Below are 25,362 nucleotides of genomic sequence, written 5' to 3'. Positions count from 1 at the left end.
CACTAGCAATTCCCCTGCTCCAGGACTGCCATTGGAACCCATGTAGAAGATACACTGGGATTAACAGGAATTAGCCACAGTTGCAGCATGAGCCTTTCCTCTTATAGATGCTCATTCATACACAAAAGGAAAGCTGGTTACAAGAGAGGGTCATTTGTCTTTTCATTATCAGTGGTTCCTCAGGGTGCTATATTGGATCCACTTATTTTTAATCTTTTCTTACGATCATTATGTGTTGCTAGTAAACGAGCGAGATAGAAGAGATAGAAAAACCGACAGTCATCGTCCATGCACGGCAATTAGACTCTCATACATGCGTGAATGCGTTTAGATAATTGTGTGTTTGCCTAATATGCTGCGCCTAAATAACCCAGAGACATCTTCACTAATACATCACTGTGGTGACACATGAGACAGGAGGACGAAACTTAAGGACTTGCACTGGACACGTCTAACAGGAGCTTGCACTGCAAGGAAATAACCCTTTAGAGGAGTCAGTGTGTGTGTGTGTGTAACTGGTATTCCTCATGTTGTGGAGACCTAAATCTGTTTACACAGTCACATTATGGTGACTTGTCTTCCTTATGGGGACAAAAATCAAGTCCACATAATGTAAATTACTACATTTTAAGGTGAAGACAAGAATTAGCTCAGTAGTAATTATGGTTTAGGTTAGAGTAAGTCAAGTGAGGGTGTTTTTGACTGGTCCTCTCATCTTTAAAGGGCTTTTTGGGGGTTAAGACCTGGATTAAGGGTTAGGCTAGAATTGGGTTTAGGTTAGGGTTAGGCACTTAGTTGCAGTCTTGTATAAAGTACCTAAAAGGTACCTTTTAGTACAAGTACGTTACCAGAAAAATTACACTTTTTATAATATTACTTAAGTAAAAGTCTTAAAGTATATGACATTGACTGTACTTTTAGTTTTAGAAGTAAAAGTATTAAAAAAGTGAGAAGTTAGGATTGAGCCAAGCACACAATACTTTCACTCAGGAAATCCTTAGAAGTGACTGGTTACAACACACAACCAACCTCCTACGTGGTCAAGTACCACCTGAGAGAACACTGAGGTCTCTCAGTGACACCATTATCACCAACGCTAAAACACAGCCATGGTGGCTCAGTGGTAGGGCCAGTTGTCTTTCAACTGGAAGATTGTGGGTTTAAATTCTTCTATATGTGTGTCCTTGAGCAAGCCACTTAACTTCATGTTGCAGAGTATTAATTGGTCGAAACTGTAGTGTAAAGCAACTCATCAAGACTAGAAAAGCTCTATATAAATACAGACCATGATACCAACTCTTCTTCTCCTGATTTTATTTGGTAGTAACGAGTAACAAAGAGAGTAAAAGTTGCTAGAAATATAAATAACAAAGTAAATTTCAGCCATGGATTTTGTACGATAACAAAGTATTTGTACTTTGTTACATTACAACACTGCTTAGTTGTGGTGGTTGAGGTAAGGGTAAAAAGCCAAGGAAATGCATTTTGTGTATGAGGATCCTCACTATGAATGAAGCGCAAACATGCGTGCGTGTGTGTGTATAGTGGGGGGTTACAATGAACCCTGCAGCAGTGGCTCGCTGTCACTTCTCGTTACTTGTGTACATATGTGGCATTAACCGCAGTCTGTGTACAAGTGAACATCACATTAATGAACTCTATGATCTTCAGTGCATGAACAGATGCATCACTACTGCCCATTGTCCAGGAAATACTTTAAATGCCCCAAAAACATTTATATTTCATCATTTACATTGGAATCCAGTTAGATTCCAGGAGTCAGTGTTTGATCCGTGTCATGTCTCTGCAGAGGTTTCGGCCACTCAAAGACAACGTCCATTTGGCAAAAAGACAACAGTGAGCAGGACTAATCCGTGTGGGTTAAAGTTTCAGCTTAACCTTGGCACAGGACGACTGAATGTCCACAAGCGGGGTTAATCGGTTTCACCGGACACGTCGGAGTCAAAAAAGCACACAATACTTTCACTCAGGAAAACCTAAGAAGTGACTGGTTACAACACCCAACCAACCTCCTACGTGGTCAAGTACCACCGGAGAGAACACTGAGCTCTCTCAGTGACACCATTATCACCAACGCTAAAACACAGTGGTGTACATAGGTGGAGCAAAGTCACAGGAGGCATGTTTGTTCTCTCATCATCCTCTTCCTCACACTATACTTCACACACTGTTGTAGTGACATTAGTTTAAGATGGAGCGAGAGATCAGGTGACTTGAATTATTATTATTATTATTATTGTTGTTTAATTTATTTTTGTTAATTTCTACACCCTCTGGTCAAAATCATTGTGTTAACTGTTGGATTTCGCTGCTCTATAATGTTTTCTATGTACAGAGACTTGAGATAATGTCTGTTGCATGCAGTGACGTGCGGTGAGGTTCATGACTGGGGAGGCACTCATCTGATGTACAACCATATGAACCTAAAACAGAAGCTTATATTTCAATTTTGACCTTAATTGAAACTTGATTAAGTTGTTTTAAAAGCTTTTAATTATGCTTTCATCAATTCCATACCGTTCAACAATACAATAGCAAGAAAAACAAAAGAATATTTATTAATATAAAATTCAGTCAAATTCGATTTTTTAATATTGGTTTTTTAATTAATATTTGGCTAATTGTGGATGGTCTAACCTTTGTATGTATATCTATTGTAAGTCCATGTGCCTAATCTAGTCATATCTCCTAGTTTTCTGTATGTATTTCAACATTTCTATGGTCAAAATCACTGAATTTACACATTTCCTAATCAAATACACATATAATCAAACATGTACATTGGCGATATAAAGAGAGGCACCAATGGGCATGCGCCAACTGCCTGCTTCAGTCAGTGTGTACAGCAGGAGCTGAGGCACAGCTCATCGCTGCCTCTCCTCACCGTTCTCCCGTGTATTTGAACAGGAAACGCGTAAATTTGTAACAAATGTAACTTGTATACATACTTACATAGTATACAGTAGACACATAATATGACAAGTCATAATACAAATAATATAATATTTGTTTATATAATATAAACAATCTCCTACTACAGTCATAATTATAGCATCACACTATTGATGTACATACAGTAAACATTTCAAAATAAAAGCCAGCAAATAAAACTATGCCAATATTTATCTGTACTGACCTTTAATGGCTGACGGTGAGAAGTGAGCAAGTACATGTATACACACACACACAGTATAGCACATACACAGGTACGCATGCACATACACACACACAGGGCTTCAGTCATGAGCAGAGCCACTCTCAAAGTTTTGCAAATTAGGAAAAACCCGGATGAAGCATGCCATGTTAAAGGATGAATGCAGGTTTTTCATTTAGCTTGATATATAAAAAAACTTTATCATACTCACCTGTTATGTGACATTAGGAGAGTGTGTTGTTCCAGCACGGCCTCCTCTCTTATGTATTATACATCAGGATGAAGGAACTCTATACATGTACATACTGAACTTATAAAGTAATTAGTTTTAAACATGAAGACGTCCAGAGGAGTGAGCGAGCGAGCGGCTGCCGAGACTGAAGCCAACGACAGAGCAAGAGCACGGAGAGAGAGAGCGAGAGAGTCGGGTGTAACAGGCCATGACTGCGCTGGAGTAACAGTGTCTCCTTACAACACACACACACACGGAGCCAGAGCTAGACTGAGAGTTCACCTCACCTCACACAGACCTGTCAGTCACACACTGTGCATCAGTGTCTCCACAGACATGACAGAGCATCACAACCACATCTACAGCATCTATGAAAGTCTGACTGTTTACGACATCACTGTCGATTCACATGCTTCAAACTTAGACGTTGTTTGTAAGTTAAGTTAAGGCGGGGACACTCTAAATAAAAAACTTTTGTGCTGATTTCGCTTCCACAATATCATGGATTGTCTCCCAATGTCTACTAAGAAAGCGATCAAAAATAAAGGGTGAAGTAAGGAAGACAATTTGTTGCATTCACTTGAAAAGAAATTGGCTCAGTTTTTTAACTAATCTCAGAGAAATCTTTCAAAAGAAATCTCAAGTTTCATCATAAATGAACGTTGCTTTGCGTCAAAACAACCACAACAAAGTTGAATAACTAATTGATAATATTTATATGACAGAAAAATCACCAAAAATAACCCAAAGTAAAACAGGACTAAACTCAAAAATAAACAATAATGTAATCTTATTAATGCAGGAAAACAGAGCCAGAAATAAAATAAATAATAGATCAATAAAAATATTGTTTTTTGTGTGGAAACAGTGTGATTCAGTATTCTGTTGCTCCGCGTCTCATCATGAAATCGGAGAAAACATTTTTCACCACAGTTTTGTGTCGTTTGTTTACGTTAATAACACCTTCTGATTTCTGACATAATTACGTCCTAAAGTGAGATTTCACGCAGCTCTGGCTTTTTTTCCCCCCCGTGTGTGAGAACTGTCAGAACGTTAATTGCTCTCGGTGATTGTTTTACCTCCAAACACCAAATCCATCGTACAACACAACAGCGGATGATTATTTTTTGCTCAACTCACTCTGTGAAGAGCAGAGAAGAAGCTGTTTAAGAGAGTGAGAGAACTTCTTCAGTTCTTCACAAACATAGACATTTATTATAATTCAAAGTCCAGTTGTTGGGAGAACTTGGCTCAACTCCTTACCCTCATGTGGAGGATAAAGCGGTAGAAGATGGATGGATAGATACCGGGAATCAGAGAAAGAGAGCTTTAATTGCGCCCATATACTTGTCATTACGGTAGAACCTCAATCTACCGAGGAACGCAATCACGGATGAGATTCACCAGCGCATTACACATTTGTGATGTCAACTTCACAGCACGCGTAATTCCGGTTGAATAACTGTGGCAAATGGAAAGTGACAGTTATCTTGGAAAAAATGGGCAGAAGAACTCACTCACTGAACTTTTTTTTGACAATTCTACAGCCCATAAAATCAAAATAAAGAGTTTAAGAGTTAAAACAAACCAAACTACATTATCATATAAATGTCAAGGCTAATGAAAGTTAACTTCGGGGTCCAGAGCATGGAAAATACAGTTATCATGGACTGAGGACAGCAGCTGTCTCCTCTGGGACGGCCGTCTTCCCGACAGCTCATTGTGTGTCCCTAACTGCCTCTAACTTTAAGTTGTTTGTCCCGATTCACGACAGCACATTTCTTCTGCATCTTGAGGACTGATCTCCAGACTTGGAGGTCTTGTCTCCAGGAACCTTCTTAACTCTTCTCCAAAACCTTCAACAACTCAACAGAAAGCATCTTGCTGCCTCTCTATATCATTGTCGAGAAGTGACATTAGATTACCCCCCCCCACAATAAACCCCATCTGGGAGACAGAGAGAGACCCAGTGGGCGATCACTGTGACGACTCATGCTTGTCCTCCAGGCTCCGACCAACCTGGGAGGACCAATCTCATTTCCTGCTCCGTCGCTTTACAAATGACTCCTGAAGAGCCAGAAACCACACCCAATAACAGCCGTGTGATTAACGTGGACAAAGGGTCTAGCTTATTATGGTTCACGAATGGATTGTAAGGGTGTTAGCAGTAGCATTTAGCATGGAGTTTGCATGGCAGTACATGCAGTCTTTGTACAAAGTACTTTATCTTAACTTTTTACCTTTAACTTTTTAATGTGTCTTTCATTTTATCCAAACTTTTTTAATTTGTCTTTTGTATTTTATCTTAACTTTTTAATTTGTCTGTTTTATTTTATCTTAACTTTTTAATGTGTCTGTTTTATTTTATCTTAACTTTTTAATGTGTCTGTTTTATTTTATCTTAACTTTTAACCTTTAACTTTTTTAATTTGTCTGTTTATTTTATCTTAACTTTTTACCTTTAACTTTTTAATGTGTCTTTTTTTATTTTATCTTAACTTTTTAATTTGTCTGTTTAATTTTATCTTAACGTTTTAATGTATCTGTTTTATTTTATCTTAACTTTTAACCTTTAACTTTTTATTTTGTCTGTTTATTTTATCTTAACTTTTTAGATTTAACTTTTTTAATTTGTCTTTTTCATTTTACCTTAACTTTCTAATTTGTCTGTTTATTTTATCTTAACTTTGATGTGTTTGATTTATCTTCTTATTTAATGTCTAAAGTGACCTTGAGTGTTAGAAAGGCGCTTATGAATAAACTTTGTACATTATTATTATGACTACATCAGTAATTTATCCCACTGAATATGAGACATATCTCTCCATTTTTAACTAAACTAAAATAAATTAAAATAAAACCATCAATTTTTCCCACTCAAAACAGAAACATCACACATCAGAATGTTATGTGTTACATAAGCAGTTAATAGGCTTAATTTTCCTCTGACAGATAATCTACAAACATGCTCAAAGATGGCCGGGTTACGCTGACATGTCTATTTCTTTCTCCTCGGTTCATTCGTGCTTTTTTATAAAATAAACTAATCTGACTTCCTTTGCTGTTTCACAGATGCTTCTTTTTTTTTTTTTTTAAATGAGTTCATGCAACAGCAAATAATGAAGTGAATCCAAATATTAGCTTTGATGCAAACTATTATTGTTATTAATTACAGTTATCGTTAAAGTTCAATGAAGCTTAAAATGTCTCACCTGCTCTCGGACGTGTTTTCAGACACTCTGCTGCTTCATGTGTGACGAGTTAGGACAGAGCGAGTACTCGAGAGAGAAAGAGAGAGAGAGTGATTATGTTGTTGAGAATGAAGTGGAAGTGAAACGACAAAGTCATTTAGCTTTGTCTCTCAGAGCCCACTTATTCACTTATGTATATACATATATACACACATATATGTGTATATATATACAGTATATATATATATATATACTGTATATATATATACATATACACACACAAACACATACACAAAAGAGTATTAGTGCCACATGTAAAAAGATTTTTTGAAAGATAGTAAAAAAAAAGAATTCTTAAGAATCGTACTTTCTTTCAAAAAAAATCTTTTACATGTGGCACTAATATTCTTCCGTAAAACTCTGATCTGTTTGCAGTCGTGTCCCTTTACTCGCACAAAGTCGCCATTGCCTCTGCCTCGGCATAAAACAAATCACTTCCTGTGTGCAGCACAGTGGAACGTCTGCATGCAGGAAGTCTATAGCACATTTAAAAACCCCAGCCAGCGTGTACCAAAGTGCTAAAACACAAAAAATCCTGAAGTGAAGGCCAGAGAGAAGAGGTGGTGATTTAAACTGTTCAGTAGTGAGGACATTTCATTTGAAGGGTTAAACTAGTGGACAGAAATTGGCGGCCCACGGGCCAAAACTGGCCCACCAGCATCAGTATCTCGCCCGGCACATGACTTAATTTACCAAATCCGACTTGAAATGATTTGCTTATCTTTTATTCTGAAAAAATCTGAACTGATTCAAATAGATTGTGTTGCAATGTCCACATTATTGTTAGTTTAAAGCAGCAAACGTGGGTTTTTGTCTCCGTCTGAAGACGTTTGAAGACAAATTGTCTGACAAATTGCCCAAATATTCAATGACGTACAGAAATATTGTCCCTTGACCACATTTACTTGCTTCCATTATAATTAAGGTCACCTTTGTGGAATCTGTCGTGTGTCGAAATGTTTTGAAATGACTGGAAAATGAATCACGTGGTGATTGTCGATGTCGCTGAGACACAATCAGGTGAAATCAGAGATGGCTTGAAGGAGATGAGGAGGAGAGGAGGGACAGTGTGACTGTCTCTGGCTCTGTCTCTGTGTGTAAAGACTGATTGAATCAGGCGCCTGATGAGGCCATTGTTGCTGCGGCGACGTGGTGTGAATGCCTGACGGGCCGTGAATGACTCGCCGCCATTGTAGCGAGCCACTGGGCCGTGACTTCCCCAGCTGTGTTATATGGCGTATCATGAGCCACTTAGATGAGTATTGGGATTGTGAAGTCGATTATTAGGAAATCATTGGCTCCTCACAGAGGTGAGAGGCTCCACTGTGGCTCACGTGACCTCGTATACGCAGCTCTTTATCACGTTTACCATCATTTTTTATATCAAAGAGTAAGAGGAGATGTAAATTTTTGTTTGTACAAAGAGAAAAAATCCCATTTAAAAAGTGTAATCATTCGTTCATTCATCATTTTTTCAAAATCAAACAAAGTAAAAATAGATTAAAGAATGTCAGAATTTTGAGATTAAAGAAAAAAATCTGAATTCTGATATTATAGTCAGAATTTTGATATTAAACAAGTGAGATTAAAAGAAAAAGTCAGAATTTTGAGATTAAAGAAAAAGTAAAGTCAGAATTCTGAGGTTAAAGTCAGAATTTTGAGATTAAAGAAAATAATTCTGAATTTGTGGCACTAATACTGTTCCATACACTTGAGCACAATATCAGAAATAGGAAAGAACTAATCATTATTATATTTTTATTTTATTGGTTATTTATTTTATATTATTGCTTTTTTTCACTTTTTTTCAAATGAAACGAATGATTACACAGATTCTATTTGAAGCTCCAGTTTGATTATTTAAATCCCCTTGAGGAGAAATAAATGTTTATATCGCGTCACTTTTGCATCTCGTGTTAATGGATTTGTTGCGGCTCGTGTGATGGTGATGAGAGTCGTGTGTGTTTTTAGCAGCCTTTGATATACAAACCCTACGTTCTCTGTAAATGCGGCTCCAAAAGGCAATTAAGGCTCCTTTTTAACTGGTGAATCTTAAACTCCTGCAGGTGCACATGATTTCATTCTATTTATGTTTTTTTTTATGTGTTTGATGGGAGCAGAAAACAGGCCCGTGTTTACACTGTAACCGCCTCATGTCGCACATATAACATTGTGAAAGGTCAAAGTTCAGCTGGACGCTTTTGTCTGAAGGTTTCAAAGATGAATGAGGTCATGGAAGTTCTGTTTTAGTTATTTTAGTTGTAAAAAGGATGTTTTAACCCTTTAACACTGAGCGTAGCGCAGACGGAGCGTGTGCACAAGCGAACGTTGGACCTTGAGACAAAAACTCAAACAAATGTTATTTTAAATGTGTTTTAAACTGTTCACATTTCTAATTAACACACCAAATCTGGAGTTCATGTACAACTACAGTTGTTTAATCATTAAAAAAAAAACAAAAAGGAAAACATGAACTTTCAATCTAATTTCATTCTCGTTGATTATTTTGGAGCTCCCTTTTTTTATTACCTGGAATTCTTTAGCAACAGAAAATACACAGTTTGTCAAATTTAAAATTTTAACACACACTTACTCTGGTGTCACTGAAGAAATGTTGTAGTTTCCATCGTTCCTGGAAGAAGCAGCTCTGCAGATCAACCATGAAATCAACCTTTGCAGTGGCCAGGATGACAGGATGATGTCAGGCCTGGCAGAATAACAGGTCAGGAGAGGTCAGTGATGCAGCCAAACTAGAGCTAGAGAAAAGTGCTGCCACCCTTTGCCCTAAAGAGGAACTGCAAGTTATGTGACAATTTATTAATCCTGTTTAACCCTTAATGCTCACATGGACACAGAACAGTGCACCCAAAATGCATTTTTCTGTCTTCTTATGTGTTGTTGAGTCAAATTAATGATGGATTTTACATCACATATTTGTTTTTAAACAACAGTAGCAGCGATAATTGTGCAGAAGTCATTTATTATTTTGTTCATAATAATGTGTCAAGCAACGTTTTAACTTCCAAATTTCACAAATTCAATCCGATTTTTTTGTGAGTACTAAAAGTGAGTACTTTTTTGCTCAGGTGTGTTTATATAGTTGGTGAAAATAAAAAATAAAGGAGCCTAACTGCTCGGTTAAGGAAATGGGGGCCACATAAAAACTGTCAAGAGGACCACGATTGGCCCACACACCACACTTTGGACACACCCGACATCCACCTTAGATTCTGAAGCTGCTAATTTAACTTGTGTATTTGGGCAACAACAAAAACACACATGCTGTTCATTTTTGTGTGAGTGTGAAGCAATTTCAACCCACACTAGCATTCAATGAGTGAATAAGTACACTACACACTTTAAAATGTGACCACTGCTCTTTCATTTCATCCCACGGTGTACACACAGTGAACAGCGTCGTGACCCTGACGCTGAGTCATCTTTAAAAACAGAGTTGTGTAACCTGGTGATGTAAAATGTCCTTTGTTCTTCATCTGTGATCATTTCTCCTATGTTAGTGCTTCTCTGTTGGGAGTTATACGGTGAAACTTTATCGCTTTGACAGTTTTCTGTGTATTTCAGATTTTCACAATAATGATTTACTTCCAGTCTTCTTATTTGTCTTTGTTCTGTGGTTTCCTGCTGATGGAGCAAACACTGAATTCAGGATTTAGCTGAATCTGCTTTTTCCTCCATATGTTTACGTGTTTTTTTTTTTTTTAATGTTCAGCTTTAATAAATTGCAAATACACACGATATATACACATACACACACACACACACACACACACACAAACCGGTCTCTGGTGCAGTCACCTCACATGTTAACCCTCGAAAACTGAGCACATCGGAGACAACACGCATTTTGCATTGCCGTAATTACGCAACGGTTTGTGCTATCAGAAAAATTCCAACGGTATCTGAAAGCTGAGAGGAGAGAGTTGGAAAAACAGCAGATTTGTTTAGAATTGGCCTGTCTTTGCATATTGAGACAAAAACTCAAACAAATGTTACTTTAAATATGTTTTACACTGTTCACATTTCAAATTTAACATGCCAAATCTGGAGTTCATATACAACTACAGGGTTTTTCCTCATTTTAAAATTGTTAATACACTATTTTAACATGCGGTAAATTGTAAATAACTGCCAGATATTGAAAGTTATTCTGGAAAAATGGGCAAAAAGCACTTAGTTACAGGACATTTTCTGGCCATTTTGTGGTTCAAAATAAGCAAATAAATGGACACTTTGAGGCTTTAAGGTGTTAAAGGGTTAAAGAAAATCCATAAGCTGCCGTGAAATACTTAAGATCGGTCGGTGGAAGTTACGCTGTTGTGTGAAACAGAGTGGCAAAGCCAGCACTGTGTAATTAACAGCTGTTAACATAATAGAGGTCAAAGAGAAGAGAACACACACAGAAAAAGCCAGGAGAATCCGTGAAAGGACAAGACTGGCTCTGCAAGAAATGGCTTTGCAGCGCCAAAAAAGAAGCTGAATCACACCAAGAACAAGACGCCACGGACTAATTCTATTTCTGCTCTGGTTATCTGCAACATATACATTTATATTCTGACTGTATCCAACGCCTTTGAGATGATTCTTTTGTGTGGCATGTTCTGCGTCACTGGACGCACGTCCAATAAGACGTGAGGGTGGGGTCGAGATTCCTTCATTCTGTCCACGTCACATACCATCATCATCTCCTCTGTGTTCATGGATATAGCGTCGACTCCCGAGGGAGACAAAGAACCACAAAACATGCTATATGTATATATATATATATAAAATGCAGTTGCAACAAACCTTTAGGGCTTGTTCCAGTAAAACATCCATTTATCATGTTGGGCTGCTGCATCTCTCCTGGGGGGGGGGGGGGGGGGGGGGGCACAAACCCCCAAAACAGCCACAGCCTCTGACCCTGAAAATAGAGTTCGTAGCATCTTTACATATTTGCCTCCTGTGCTTTGTCTCTCTGTGTGAGGCCGTCACTGTGTGAGGCCGTCGCGTCGCAGCTCAAGCGTTTAACTCTAGGTGGTTTTTCATCAGCGTTTTTAGGACGACGCTAAAAACATTTGATACGGCAGAACACAGTGAGGTATCAGATATTAGTGAATCCAGGTGGGAGCAAATATTGTGATAGTAGTTTTGAGACATAAACATTACCAGAAGATGCTTTTCCACTACATGGTCCCGCCTCGCATCGGCACGGTTTGGTTGGTTTTCCATGACTTCATAGCTCCTCCTCAAAGTGGGTGGAGTCATCATAGCCGTGACGTGGTCTACTAAGTAGATTTTGGAATTATAAATAGATTTTCTCTTATTGTAAACACACATGTGTTGAGGATGAGTGCCACCATTTTGTTTTTTTGTTGAGGAGTGATATCAGAATCAAGACAAATCAAAACCTGAGGCCCCAACCTCCACAACCAGCAGCTAAATCTGAGGTTAAATATGCTCATTTAAAGGGTCCTGTTAGCTGGTTTGCCCCAGAATACATTATCCCCCTCTTTCTCCTCCTTCTCCTCCTCCTCCTCTGCACATTAAGCTTGCAGACTATTATCCGCCGCCTGCAGTAAGTTGTTATCAGCAGCAGGCAGATGGAGCAGAGTATCTGAAGACTTGTTGATGGAGCAGGAAAGCTGTCATTGTGAAGAGGCTCTTTTCAGATTAGCATCTTTGATTTTGATGTATTCCCCCCCATTCTGTATTTTGTGATTGCAAAGAGAAATCCTGTTATGTGATTTACCATGATTATATGTTTTCCTTTATATATGTGTTTGTTTTTATAGATATATATTTAAAGGTTATCGAGAACCTGCACCTGAGACTGTAGTAGATGTCTGAAGCTGCTTTTTATTTCATTGAATTTTCATTATCATTATTATTATTATTATCATCATCATTACCCCACTTTATTTGTTATTGGGACTATCCCCCAATTTATAATTGCATTATTTCACCCAGTATATGCACTTTAACTACACTGCAAAGATTATTAAATGAAACGTGCCTAATTTCAGGGGACCTTTTTCTCATTTATTTGGCTAAAAAAAGAAAAATAATCTTGGCAACCAATTCTGCATTAGATGAAAAATAATCTTTTTTTGTTTTGTTTTTTTAATTAAAAAATACTTAACTCGGTCTCAATAAGCTTTAATTACCAATTACAAGATAAAACAAGCGTGTGCTTTAAGGAAGACTAATTTTAAGTAAACTTTTCTTTACATGACAGAATTTCTGTGCTGTTGTGTGTATTGTGTTTTTACCTGTTTTTCCTCATTATAAGGCACAATAATAGTCTGAAAGCAGCGGGTTTTAAGCAACTGCCACTTTAAACTAGCATTTAAACTGTTATTGCTTTGAATTCTGAGATTAAATTCTGAGACTTTTTTCTAACTTTTACAAGCTTTAAGGAAAATTCACTCTCATAGATTGGTCTGTGTGCAAATAAAAAAAAGGAAAGAAAAGGAAAATTCATTTTAAGTAAAGTTTTCTTACATGACATAATTTCTGTGCTTGTTTCAAGTTCAATTGTCTTACAATTTTGGCAATTTTTGTATGTGGTTTTTTTGGCCTGTTTTTCCTCTTTTTAGGGGACAATAATAGTCTGAAAGTGGCAGGTGCCAAGCAAAATTAGCTCATCAAATAGGCAGATTATTTTACATTTAAATCAGTTTAAGAATAGTGTTTTTGCACCATGTTTGCACCACTAAACATGTTTATTTAAACTGTTATTACTTTGTGTCCTGAAGCATTCACTGTTAATAGATCCAACTACTGTCTGCACTACTATTGTGTGTATGCAAAATGACAATAGGTCTGATTTTGATTTGATTCTGTGGACGTCTCTGGATTACATCAGTGCCTTTCAGCCCCAGCAGCTCTGTGTGTGTTTCAGTGACGACACCCTGCTGTGAGCTATTGTCTAAATGTGAAAATAAACCACAGGATTATGAGACACTGAAGCAGGAGGCAAAGAAAAAATATGCATGTGTACATTTTTATCTTCCAGGAATGAAACGTGACTGCACGCTGTTGACTGTTTCTCTGCAGCCATTTTCATGTCACTGCAGAAAAAAGGGGACAAAAAAAAGGCAGGGGCTCCTGCCCCCTCCTCAATTCTACCACAGGGGGAAATACCCACAATGCACTACTTGATGCTTTTGTATTGAACTGGCATCGCACTGGTGCGCTGACCCACTTTCCCCCAACAGTGAGCAGGTTATTTTAAGATTCCATTAACAAAAAGACCAAGGGCAACAAAAGGTGTGGAGTCTCGTACACACACACACACACAGTGTGCCCAACAATTTTTTTTGGGGCAAATTCAAATCTGTGTGAGCACCTGTCTATCGTGTTTATGTGCCACATTCCGCACAGAAGAACTGTGGCGATAACTAAGCTGCCAATAAGTCAAATCCTCATGTTCTATAGATGTTATTTTGGCTCTGGGAGGATCGAGTTTAAAGCTAAATCCTGAGTCTTTGCTGCTGTTCTGAAATGTAAACAAACCAGTGCACACGGACTCAAGGATCTTGAACCACAGGAGTTAACTTTATCAGAGTCTGTTAAAATAAAACCTAAAAAGTATGTAACTTTGTCTTTTTGAGGCTATAACCTGCGACCTCTTAGTTTAGCATAAAAAGGGGACAGCTTTATGTAAGGTTAAGCTGGAATACATTTAATGTGAACAGAACATAAACCCACAAAGTCAAAACACGTAAACCAATGAAATAACAAAAGGTAAGTTAACATATAACAAGAAAACATACAAAAATGCTTATAAAGAAGCTAACAACACAATATAGCTTAGGAATAAAAAAAAAAAAATCACATACCTTTTCCCTGGGGTTTGACATCAAAAAGGGAAGATGTAACTCGTGACACACACTCTAGTCAGGTGCAACCACAAAATCTGATAAAGAAACACATGATGTAAACAACACATGCCACATGAATCACGTAAATCAGCTCATATCAGTACATGATATTTCAGACAGAAACTCGTGTTCAAATTGCCGTATTTACACCACACTACTTTTTGAATCACTCCAGGTTAGAAAAATAAAAATGCTGAGTCACAGTCAGGACTGCTGTTTCCCCCGCCATCTAAGTGCTAAGCTAACTTACGGGCTGCTCGTCCTCACAGATAAAACAGAAACCCAACAACACAAGTGTCACAAACATTCTGCCGGTGTCTGTCAAGGTGTCCAGTTATTCTCATGCCCTCCTGCCACTCTCTTTCAGCCGCTAAATAATCCATCCATTTGTTGTGCATAAACTCTGGATAAAGTCCGCTAGCTTAAATGCTAAAGCATTAGCATAAAGTCCGCTAGCATAGCAGAAGTGAGATCGGAGTAAGCATGACCAGACAGCTCTGTCTTCGATAAGAGATACAGCCAAAGATTTGTGCTGTAACAGCCACGATTTAGTTCTCCAGCAGTGTGTTTTTCCTTGTCCACCTTCATTCAACGGTAACAGCAGCTTCTCGGAGCAGCAGTAGCGGTTGCTGCTGCTGCATATTAAGTAGCCATGTGTTTCCTCTGTGACAGTTGATTGGCCGAAAAAACAACAGAAGCTTCAACTTAAAAAAATAATTAAAAAAAATAAAGAAATCTTCGTTTAGTTGACTTGTTGGTACTTTTGCTGTGGCGGGTCGTTGTTTTTTACCTTTTGTAATTATTGTTGAATAAATGTAAAACATAAGCTACTGTAAAGGACACACACTTTGTTTTTTGGGAACACGTGTCAGGACTGGGTTTTATTGGAAAACCTGTCTCAAAGTTTAAGTAGCACCTTAGTAAATACTGAGCTCTGGAAGTAACTCCATTATCACCCGCGTTAAAATACAGCGGTGTTAATAAGCCGAGCAAAGTACCTCACACACTGGTGTAGTGAAATTAGTTTAAGATGGAGGGAGAGATAAGGTGACTCTAATTATTATTATTTAATTTATTTTTATTATTTTGTGATTTGTTTCACTTTCTACGTGCTACGCTCAAAACTCTTCAGCTCCACTCCGATCACATACGCCGGGTATATACAGTACAACCGTACCACCACAGGAAGCGTGTGTACCACTGGTGGTATACACACCACAGTTTGAGAACCACGTAACTAACATGCCAACACAAGCCGGGCAAAATTGTTTATCTTACAATAACAAATCTCAAGTTATTGTGAAAAATGACTTAATATTCCGCAGTTAAAGCATTTTTAATCTGATGTTTACATCTCTCTCTCTCTGCGTGTTTTGCTCTCCATTACAAGCCTTCGTAAATAAATAAATATATATATATATATATATATATATATCTGTTTATATCCATGGCTTTTATTATGCGGAGCACACACCGTTCCACCAGTAAAACATAAAATAACCTCATTTGATTTGAACTCAACAGTTCAGACACATTATACTTGAACCATTTACGAGGCTGATTGGTGCTTATTACAAGTACTCAGTGTGAGAGAATGTCCAGATGCTCTTTTTGTCAAGGTCAAAATCAAAGTCTGATAGAGGAGGACTAGGACAAGGAGGAGGGGGGTGGTCTCTGCAATGACGCGGCACCTGCACTCAGGAAAGACACAAAATGGAGCCCCAGCTGGCCCCCCCTCCCCGACAAGGCTTCAAGCTCGATTAGGCCCACGTCCCTGTCATTGTTTCCACCTCTGAAACTCATCACCCTCAGTCATTAGCGGCACATTCACAGCTGCCACTCATAGTTATGGGCCTTTATTTTTCTGCTGCTTTATTCTAGAGAAACGCAGAGAGTTCCAGAACATTCTGTACCATGTTCTCAGAGTCTGGCGTGTTTTTAGTGTCACGTCCTGGGGAGAGAAAATAGAGCAGAACCGACATTTGCAGGTCAGGAGAACGCTGCCTCTGGTGGCCGGGAAATGTCTCTGCACCATTCTTCACCTCTGTCACGGTTTAAAAGTTGAGACAAACCGGAAATGAAAGGATGGAAAAAAAAAAAAAACTGTGGTGATGGAGCAGTGATTGGTAATGAGAGATGACTGAATGAGGGTGAAGGTGGATGGAGGAGGAGGGGGAGGTGGAGCAGATAAGCAGATCGCGGCGTGCAGGGTCATTTGTCAAACTCCGCGTGAAAAGCAAACACACGTGTGAAGGAAAACACTGACACCAAAGGATGAGCTACACCAACTGTCCACACAAACTGGTGCCAACATACCACGTACACCGTGTACACGGTCACATATACAGCTGCGTCACATTTAATCTGACAGATTAACACTGTGTGCAAAGTTAACACGAGTTAAAAAATTATGAATTATTTTGCAGATTTTTTAAGAAACGCATCAACACCATATGCAGAATGACGTCAACAAATTTTACTTTTGTGTGAACAAACAACAGTAAACATGTCATACTGCCAGTGCAGGACATTTATCCACCATTTTGGATCAAAACAACAAACAGTAATAGTAGCAGTGATTTGTAGAAGAAGTGTCTTGTATGTAAACACTGCCACCATGTGGGCGCTTCTACAACTTACAGAAGTGCATCTCGGTCACCTGAAAAAATACAAATATGAAAGCCTAGTTTTTGACATTTTATCCTTAACAAATCAGCTTTGTTTTCCTAAATGAACAAGTCCCACTTTCAAGTTATACTCTTAAGTGAATCTTAAGGGGCTTTTCTTGTTTTGAAGTAGAAATACAGAGCATAAAATTATTAACAAAGAAATAATTTAATTTAATTTACTTTACTTTATTTATTTACTAATAATTTAATGATCAGAAAAAGAGGAATAATTCAATCCACTGCTGAAGATCTGTACTATAATAATAATAATAATTAACTTAAAGCAGCTGTAAATACATTTGGTGATGTAGAAAATGTAAAATTAAAATGCATATTTATGTGCAGAAAACAATTATTTTGGTTTCATAATTAAAAGATGCTACATTAAAACATTGAAAATCCAGCCGTTCAGGATCGTGGAAAAAAAAACAAAAGTAAAACTTCTTTTCTGAAACAGTTAAATATTCGTCAACCTATCAAAATGCTCTCTGCAGCGCCCCCCAGCGGCTGCATGTGACAGTGCGACAGACGCTGCCGTTTCCCTGAGATGGGTAGGAGTTCGCCGTTGGCCTTCATGTGGTCTATCCTCCGGGAGAGGTCGGCGTCGCTGTCGATCGCCAGCGTGCATCTCTGCGCGTAGCTGACCAGAGTCTCTTCTCCTTGGCGGAACACGCCCACCAGGGGGACCATGTCCTTCGCCGCCAGGTGCAGCTCAGCGATCGACGCCGTGTTGGCGATGGTGTTGCGGTCGATGCCGAGGTGACGGAACGCCTCGCTCATGCTCTTCTTCTTGATGAACGCCGACAGGACCTGTTTGTAGCGGTGGATGACATACTGGACGCCGGTGGCTGATGGAGACAGAGACGAGGGACAAGGACACGGGGAGTTAAAGGTTCAGTGTGTAAAAAAAACATGAGTTGTGTTAATGACGTCGGACGTGGCACAATTTCGTCACGTGACAAGTTTACGTAAGTCAATGCACAGATGCGATATTCGTGTCACACGCGAAGGGCATGCAACGGCGCAAATTGGCGCAAATTCAAGGACTTTGTAGGACTAATTCCCTCAAATTTGGTGGAGTGGAGTGGCTCAGTGGTTAAGACCGGTACCGTGTGTGCTAAAGACATCATGGTCGCAAGTTCAACTCCACCCCTGGCTGATTGTACTCAATTACCTTGTAAGTCGCTTTGGATAAAAGCGTCTGCTAAATGACATGTAATGTAAAAATTTAAGGACAGAATGTGCTGACACAGCTTAAGATGTGGAGGACAACTTATAAAGAGCTTGTCCATGGCGTCCACTTTCATTGATGTGCAGCACGCTGTGCATCTGGATAAGTGATCTTGGACAAAGTCAGTCTTTGTAATTTGTCTTTGGTGAGACAGAGATCTTGGAATTTTCATTTCCATTATTTTTCTCTCTCGTCACTCACTCGTTGTTCTGCTCGTGTGACCTAACATATGAAGACTGACCTCTCTTCCTGCTGTAGTCCTTCCCTTTCTTTGACCTCTTCTTGTCTTTATGGTGCTTCCTCCGCTTGTGTTCACCCGACGCCGCTGAGACCTCGGACGACTCGGACGCTTCAGAGCCGCTGTCGCTGCTGTCAGAAGAACTAGACGAAACCCGCTCTCTCTTCCGAGACTTGTTTTCCGAGTGTTGCACTTTGCTGGGTTTGGGAGCTGAACCACAATAACAATAAAGATTAAGATCAATAAAATGATGTCAAATATAATATCAATACACACCTGTGTTGTACTTCACACACTGACCTTCGGTCACCTGACTGGGGGACGCAAACGTCGGCATGGAGCGAGTGCTGGTGAGGTTCTCGATCTGGCTCCTCAGGAACCGGCGGTCCTGCATCAGGTCGTCCACCTGTCTCTCCAGCGCGGCGATGCGCTCCTGTTTGCTCTCCAGCATGCACTGCAGCTTGGTGATGGTCAGCAGGACCCTAGGGGGCAGGCCTTCCATGTGTGAGGACGCTGGAGGGGGAAAGAGGAAACACGTTTGTGAGAACATTGTTTCTTCAGCCACATCGTCCATGTTTAACTGGAGTTTAAAGACTGCAACTGGTCCAGTTCACAGACAGGTGGGTATTTTTGAAAATAGATCGCGTTGTTTACAAGTAGTAAAGTTTTGTCTGTCTCTCTTCTGATTGACTATGAAGGCTTTACAGCAGTTACAGTTATATCTCGCCCTGCCAGTGAAGTACAAATACTTTCACGTACCTGTACTTTACTTTATTTATATTTCTAGCAACTTTTACTTTTGCTACTACATCTTTGTAACTACCAAATAAAATCAGAAGAAGAAGAGTTGGTATTATGGTCTGTATTTATATAGAGCTTTTCCAGTCTTGATGAGCTGCTTTACACTACAGTTTTCACTCATTCACCCGTCTTTCACACCCATTCACATGCTGCAACATGGGGTTAATTGTCTTTGCTCAAGGACACATGTAGACTAGCGGAGCCAGGAATTGAACCCACAACCTTCCAGTTGAAAGACTCACTCACTTACATTCTTTCTCACTCACTCAAACTCTCTCACACTTACACTCTCACTCACTCACATTTACACTTTTTGGAATACTTTTACTTCTGAAACTTAAAGGGGACATATTATACCCTATTTCCCCCATTAAAATAGTTCCCTGGTGTCCTAATGAACATGTCAGTGACATGCCTTGGTCAAAATACCATAAGGATGAAGCATCATAGCAGTTCAACAACCGTGCTAAGCCCGCCCCTTTCAGAACGCTCGGTTTTCGTGCATGGTCCCTTTATATGCAAATGAGACACAGGCAAACACACACCCACTTCTTCCAGGGGGTTTCTGATTTGTCCTCGTTACAGCGCTTTACAGCTCTATTCGTCTCCCCCTCCCTCCACTAGTTCTCTGACAATATCAACATGGCAGCGTGCGCAGAAAACAGCCAGAGTGCCGTCACAGGAAGAGACGTTCTACATAAGGATCGAGCCGAACAGTGCCGAACTGTTAATCAGTTAAAAACACTTAGGAACAGCACCACTGATCGCCAGCGGCGCGCGGCGAGCTGCATAAGCTGGCGCTGTATGTTACTGTATCAGACCGGTGACTATGCTCCGGAGACCTCGCCACCGCGGCACCGCTGATCGCCAGCGGCGAGCGGCGAGCTGCCTAAACGCATACAGCGGCCGTTTAGGCGGCTCGCCGCGGTGGCGATCAGCGGTGCCGCTGTATGCGTTTAGGCAGCTCGCCGCTGGCGATCAGCGGTGCCGCGGTGGCGATCAGCGGTGCCGCGGTGGCGAGGTCTCCGGAGCATAGTCACCGGTCTGCACCGGAGCTGGCGATCAGTCGCATACAGCGGCCGTTTAGGCGGCTCGCCGCGGTGGCGATCAGCGGTGCCGCGGTGAGCTGATTTTCACAGAGAGTGCAGCACCTCTGCACAGAGAGTGCAGCACCGCTGATCGCCAGTGGCGAGCGGCATAAACTGCCGCTCGCCACTGTATATGTGATTGTATCAGACTGAGTCTGTGCTCCGGTCATGGAGGACGTACTGAACAAATATGTTTAATTAGGACGTGTCAGAATGGTCAGTTATGAGCTCTATGTGACCTTTTCTTGAGCTCTATGTGACCGCTGATCGCCACCTTTTCTTAACAACGTGTGTGTTTGTACGTCGGTGAAATACGTCCCCTGACTAAATACGGCGACCGCTGGCCGCAGTCTAGTGCGAACACACGAACACACGTTTGCTGACTTTATCCGGCACATTAGCTTCATATATCAAATCCTCTGTGGAAGTTTGTGTAAAACACTGTGCTCCACTGTGCAGCCACGAACAGCAGACTTGTCCCTCTGCGTTGACATAATACCGCTCTTCCTCCCTCACCTGCACTCTCGCAGGGACAAGGTGGAGCTAAGGTGGAGCTCTCGAAGTAAACTTACTGGTGGGGCGGTAACATTCGCGGTGAAATGCGCATTATGACGTCATAAACGCAGGGAATTCAACATCGAGTGTTTTATCGCCTATACTTACACTAAGGGGGACCACGAAAACATGACGGAGTATTCTTTTTCCACACTTTGGTGACTGGTAGGGCCCCCAGAGTCCCAAATATAAGTATTAAAATGGTTAAAAAGTTGATTTTGCGTAATATGTCCCCTTTAAGGTATGTTTGAGACCTCAGTGAGTGAAAACAGGATTATTTAGATACCCACCCACGTGTGGACTCGGCCCACAACCCAGAAACCACAGACTGAGATGTTATTATTTGACTTTGGTGTGAACCTGAACGCGACACCGCCCTTACCCGACATGGCGCTGCTCGGCGTGTTGTCCTGAACCAAATCGGCCGAGGCTCCCGACTGGAAGTTCTCCCACTTGATGATGCGGAGGTCGTCCTGCTCCTGCTTCAGCCAGGACGGAGACGCCAGTCTGTCCTTGGTCCTCACCGAGCTGGAGTCGATCTCCACGCAGGGCGAGTAACCCGACGGCTCCTGGTGCCACACGGACGACATCTCGCCTCGTATCGTCACACCTGCGGGAACGACAGGAAAATGAGTGACAGCAACTTCCTCGTACTGACGTCAACGTGAGCTTGCACTGACGCCGTCTCCACGGCAACAAAGTACGGATCTGGTAATTACAGTATGAGATCGGTAACTGGTAATTAAGAGATAAAGATCTTTTTAATTATAGGACGCTACATTGCAATTAGACGTTACAATTATATGATAAAAGAGCTACTTTGTTGTTCGTGAAGTTAAGAATAGCTTGTGGTTCTGTTCATGTGGAACACGGACTCCACATAAAAGGCAGAATATGGACATGTTACGACTATATTAAATAATTCAGATGATTCAAGATCCACCGCTACAGGACTTGGCTGCTGTTACTGAATCATTAATCTGATCAATAATAACACAATTGGAAGGCGTTTTATTCTACACTCTCTCACTCACTTACACTCTCTCGCTCTCTTAAATCTCACTTACACTCTCACTCTCTCTCTCACACACTTACACTCTCTCTCACTCACTTACACTCTCTCTCACACACGTACACTCTCTCTCACACACTTACACTCTCTCTCACTCACTTACACTCTCTCTCACTCACTTACACTCTCTCTCACACACTTACACTCTCTCTCACTCACTTACACTCTCTCTCACTCACTCATGTGAAACATATAAACATAAATGTTAAGTTAAAGCTTAAGACTTAATACTGCAAGGGAGCCAAAAATGATCTCCTGCAACCCATCAGTGGGTCCTGACCCAGTGTTTGAGAACCACTGCTATAAAGTAATTGTTTCTTTGCTTTATGGGTTCAGCGTTATCTTATATTTTCAGATGCTTCTATTAATAAAACACACATTCTGTCATAAATTAACAATGACAGTTAATTTAAATGTAAATTAAACCATGAAAGACAAAAGATATATTCAATAAAAGGTTCCATTTAAAGCTTAAAATAGGATAAATTAAGATTTAAATCAGCCCCCGAGTTCATGATATATCACTTATTAATAAATTCATTAGAACACGACGGCACATGCATTAAATATTTGCAATAAATGTGCTCATTAATCCTCATTTTAGCTTCAATCAATAAAATATGAAGTGTTTTCCCATTATTTTCTTAAGGGTAAATGTAAATTATGTGTTTTAACTTCTCAGAATTTAGAGGCAAGAGTTCTCCACGTTGGAACTTTCCCACGCACGATAATAAAAAAAAAGACTGTTTACGAAGCTTATAATATAATCCGACGTGTGAAGACACGAAGACGGAAAGGACATCCACCTCTGAAGATGAAGGACGGACGCAGGATTAGGGACATTTCTTGGTATAAACAGTGAGTTTGTTGTTGTTTAATAAAGGTTTATTGCTTAACTTGTGGTTTTGCAACCAAAATCACAGCCATAAAAAACAGTTACATAAGAGTTGATGAACTGAGGCCAAACCTCGCTGGACTTTGAAGTCATTTTATTGTGGCTTGGTAAAAAAACAAAAAAAACAAGTGTCTTCTCTGTTTTTATATGAGGTTATTTAAGATACATATTGATTATGACTGTGATTCATTAATCTGTGGATTACTTACTTTGATTGATTGATTTATTTGCTCCATAAAATGGCGGAAGGTCCTAAAATTTACTGTCAGAGAGCAGATAGGAAACAAAAGCAGATATTTACCAGTGACGGAAAATAGCTGCCGTTTAACATAGGAGACTGAATGAATTATGTTTGATTTGTGATATATCATTTATTAATACATTCAGTAGAACACAATTGCTATAAATGTGGTCATAAATCCTCATTTTAGCTTCAATCTAAGGCCTTAAATATAAAATATTAAGTGTTTTTCCATATTTTCATAGTTAGACGACTGTACGTGTAAATAACATGTGAATGAATTACCTTAGCCTTAATTAAAACACTTTATTTGTTATTAAGTGAATTCAATTTAAGTTTGTGTTTAATTTATGAAAGAAAACTGATTATTGACAAACTGTAAGTGATGCAAAAATATGAAATAATGACAAAACAAAGCTATATAATGGATAATAATAGTGTGAAGTGCTGATCAACAAAAAATTAAAGAAAGCCAAACTAACAGCGTCTGTGTGCACATGGACCAGGATTAATGTGTCAAAGAAAACCACAACAATGTGACATAAAACAAACCAGAAATATAAAATATTTGTATTAGCTCCTACACTGATTAACCCTTTAACATCTAAGCCTCAAAATGTCCTTTTGCTTATTTTAATCATAAAAGGGGTCAGAAAATGTCCTGCAACTAAGTGCCTTTTGCCCATTTTTTTTCCAGAATAACTTTTTTACGCTCATTTACAATTTACTGCATGTTAAAGTAGTGTATTTTAAGTTAAAATGTTGTACACAAACACCAGATTTTGCGTGTTCAATTTGAAATGTGAACATTATAACGGTAAGATATTTAAAATAACATTTGTTGATGAATGGAAACTAAACTATGTACAGGTGTTTTTCCAAACTCTCTCCTCTCTGGTGACAAAGACAAAAATACCGTAATAACCACACGTTGGTTTTGATGTGCAACTTCCCAGCTTTTCAAGAAACCGTTGGAATTTTTTCAATATCACAAACTGCCGCGTAATTACTTTGATGCAAACGTGTCATCTGCGATACGCATTACGTTACGATACGTGTTACGCTACTGAATTATATGACCTCTGTAAAGCAAGGCCCTCTTTTAAATTGATTTATTATTTTAGTTTTTATTTTACTTATAGACATTTCTGGCAACAGAACCCTCCGAACAACACATTTTGCTGACTCATAAGCAAGAAAAAAAATACATACAGCAGCTTTATTCAATTTTAAACAGTCTGTAGTTAATAGTGTAAGTGATATTTATGTAATTTAAACATTTGTGTCATTTTCATCAGTTTTGGACCGATACTGACGATTGTATCGGCTCATCTTGAACGCACTGTGTTGTGTTTGTTGTTGCAGGAAGTGGAAAATCATTGTCTGTTTCCATGGTGACGATATTTGACTCTTGTATTTATTACACCACGCTGAGCGAATGAGTGCTGCAGTGATCATTCTACTCCACCAGCACCTGACATAACGTATTCACAAGCACACACGATTATAATAAAACCACCTCAGTGCCCACAAAAAACTATAAAACCGACATTTTACAGTGTTACACAGGTGTCAACCATTTCCTGTGGGCAGCGATTTTTAATTAGCTTTCTGCCAAGATGGACGCTAATGACTGTAATTACCAGGGAGGAGAAAAATCAAAAGGGGGGACAAAGACAGCGGAAAACAGGTTATAACGTACCTTTAGGAGAGTCCAGTGAATGAGACACACGTCCCCCGGTGTCCCCCGGTGTCCTCGCGTCCCTGTGTGTGGACGGTGAAGCGTGACTTTGTCTGGAAAACGCAGTTTTTTAAAGAAATGCACACACAGAACGAGGGAAAACGCGAGGTGACAACATACATGTCAGAAAGAGTAGGGGCGGGGCCAGAGGCTGGGGGCGTTACGATGCGTTCAAATGCTCCACAGAAACTCGGAATTCTTACGACTATAGAAAAGAGAGACTTAGATGGAATTATTAGAGCTTAATCCATGAACGTATAATAACTGAAGCTGCTAACTGTTCAGAGAAA

General features: G+C 39.6%; 2 protein-coding genes across 2 annotated transcripts in view; one reads left to right on the top strand and one right to left on the bottom strand.

The window, feature by feature from the left end:
* apodb (apolipoprotein Db) overlaps positions 1–25,362 on the top strand; it is a 313,363-nt gene that overhangs the window by 65,206 nt on the left and 222,795 nt on the right. The gene's annotated exons all lie outside the window — the stretch shown is intronic.
* Positions 16,883–25,207, bottom strand: LOC131470868 (coiled-coil domain-containing protein 106-like). Its single transcript, XM_058646914.1, has 5 exons — positions 25,034–25,207; positions 21,506–21,733; positions 18,980–19,192; positions 18,683–18,889; positions 16,883–18,058 (listed from the first exon to the last, which is right to left on the bottom strand). Exons 2-5 carry the CDS (start codon positions 21,711–21,713, stop codon positions 17,679–17,681), a joined length of 1,008 nt encoding a protein of 335 aa, XP_058502897.1. The 5' UTR covers positions 21,714–21,733; positions 25,034–25,207; the 3' UTR covers positions 16,883–17,678.

This window comes from Solea solea, chromosome 1 (genome assembly GCF_958295425.1).
Source record: "Solea solea chromosome 1, fSolSol10.1, whole genome shotgun sequence".
Lineage (NCBI taxonomy): Eukaryota > Metazoa > Chordata > Actinopteri > Pleuronectiformes > Soleidae > Solea > Solea solea.
The sequence above is the reverse complement of the archived record's forward strand: the minus strand, read 5'-3'. Positions and strand labels throughout refer to the sequence as shown.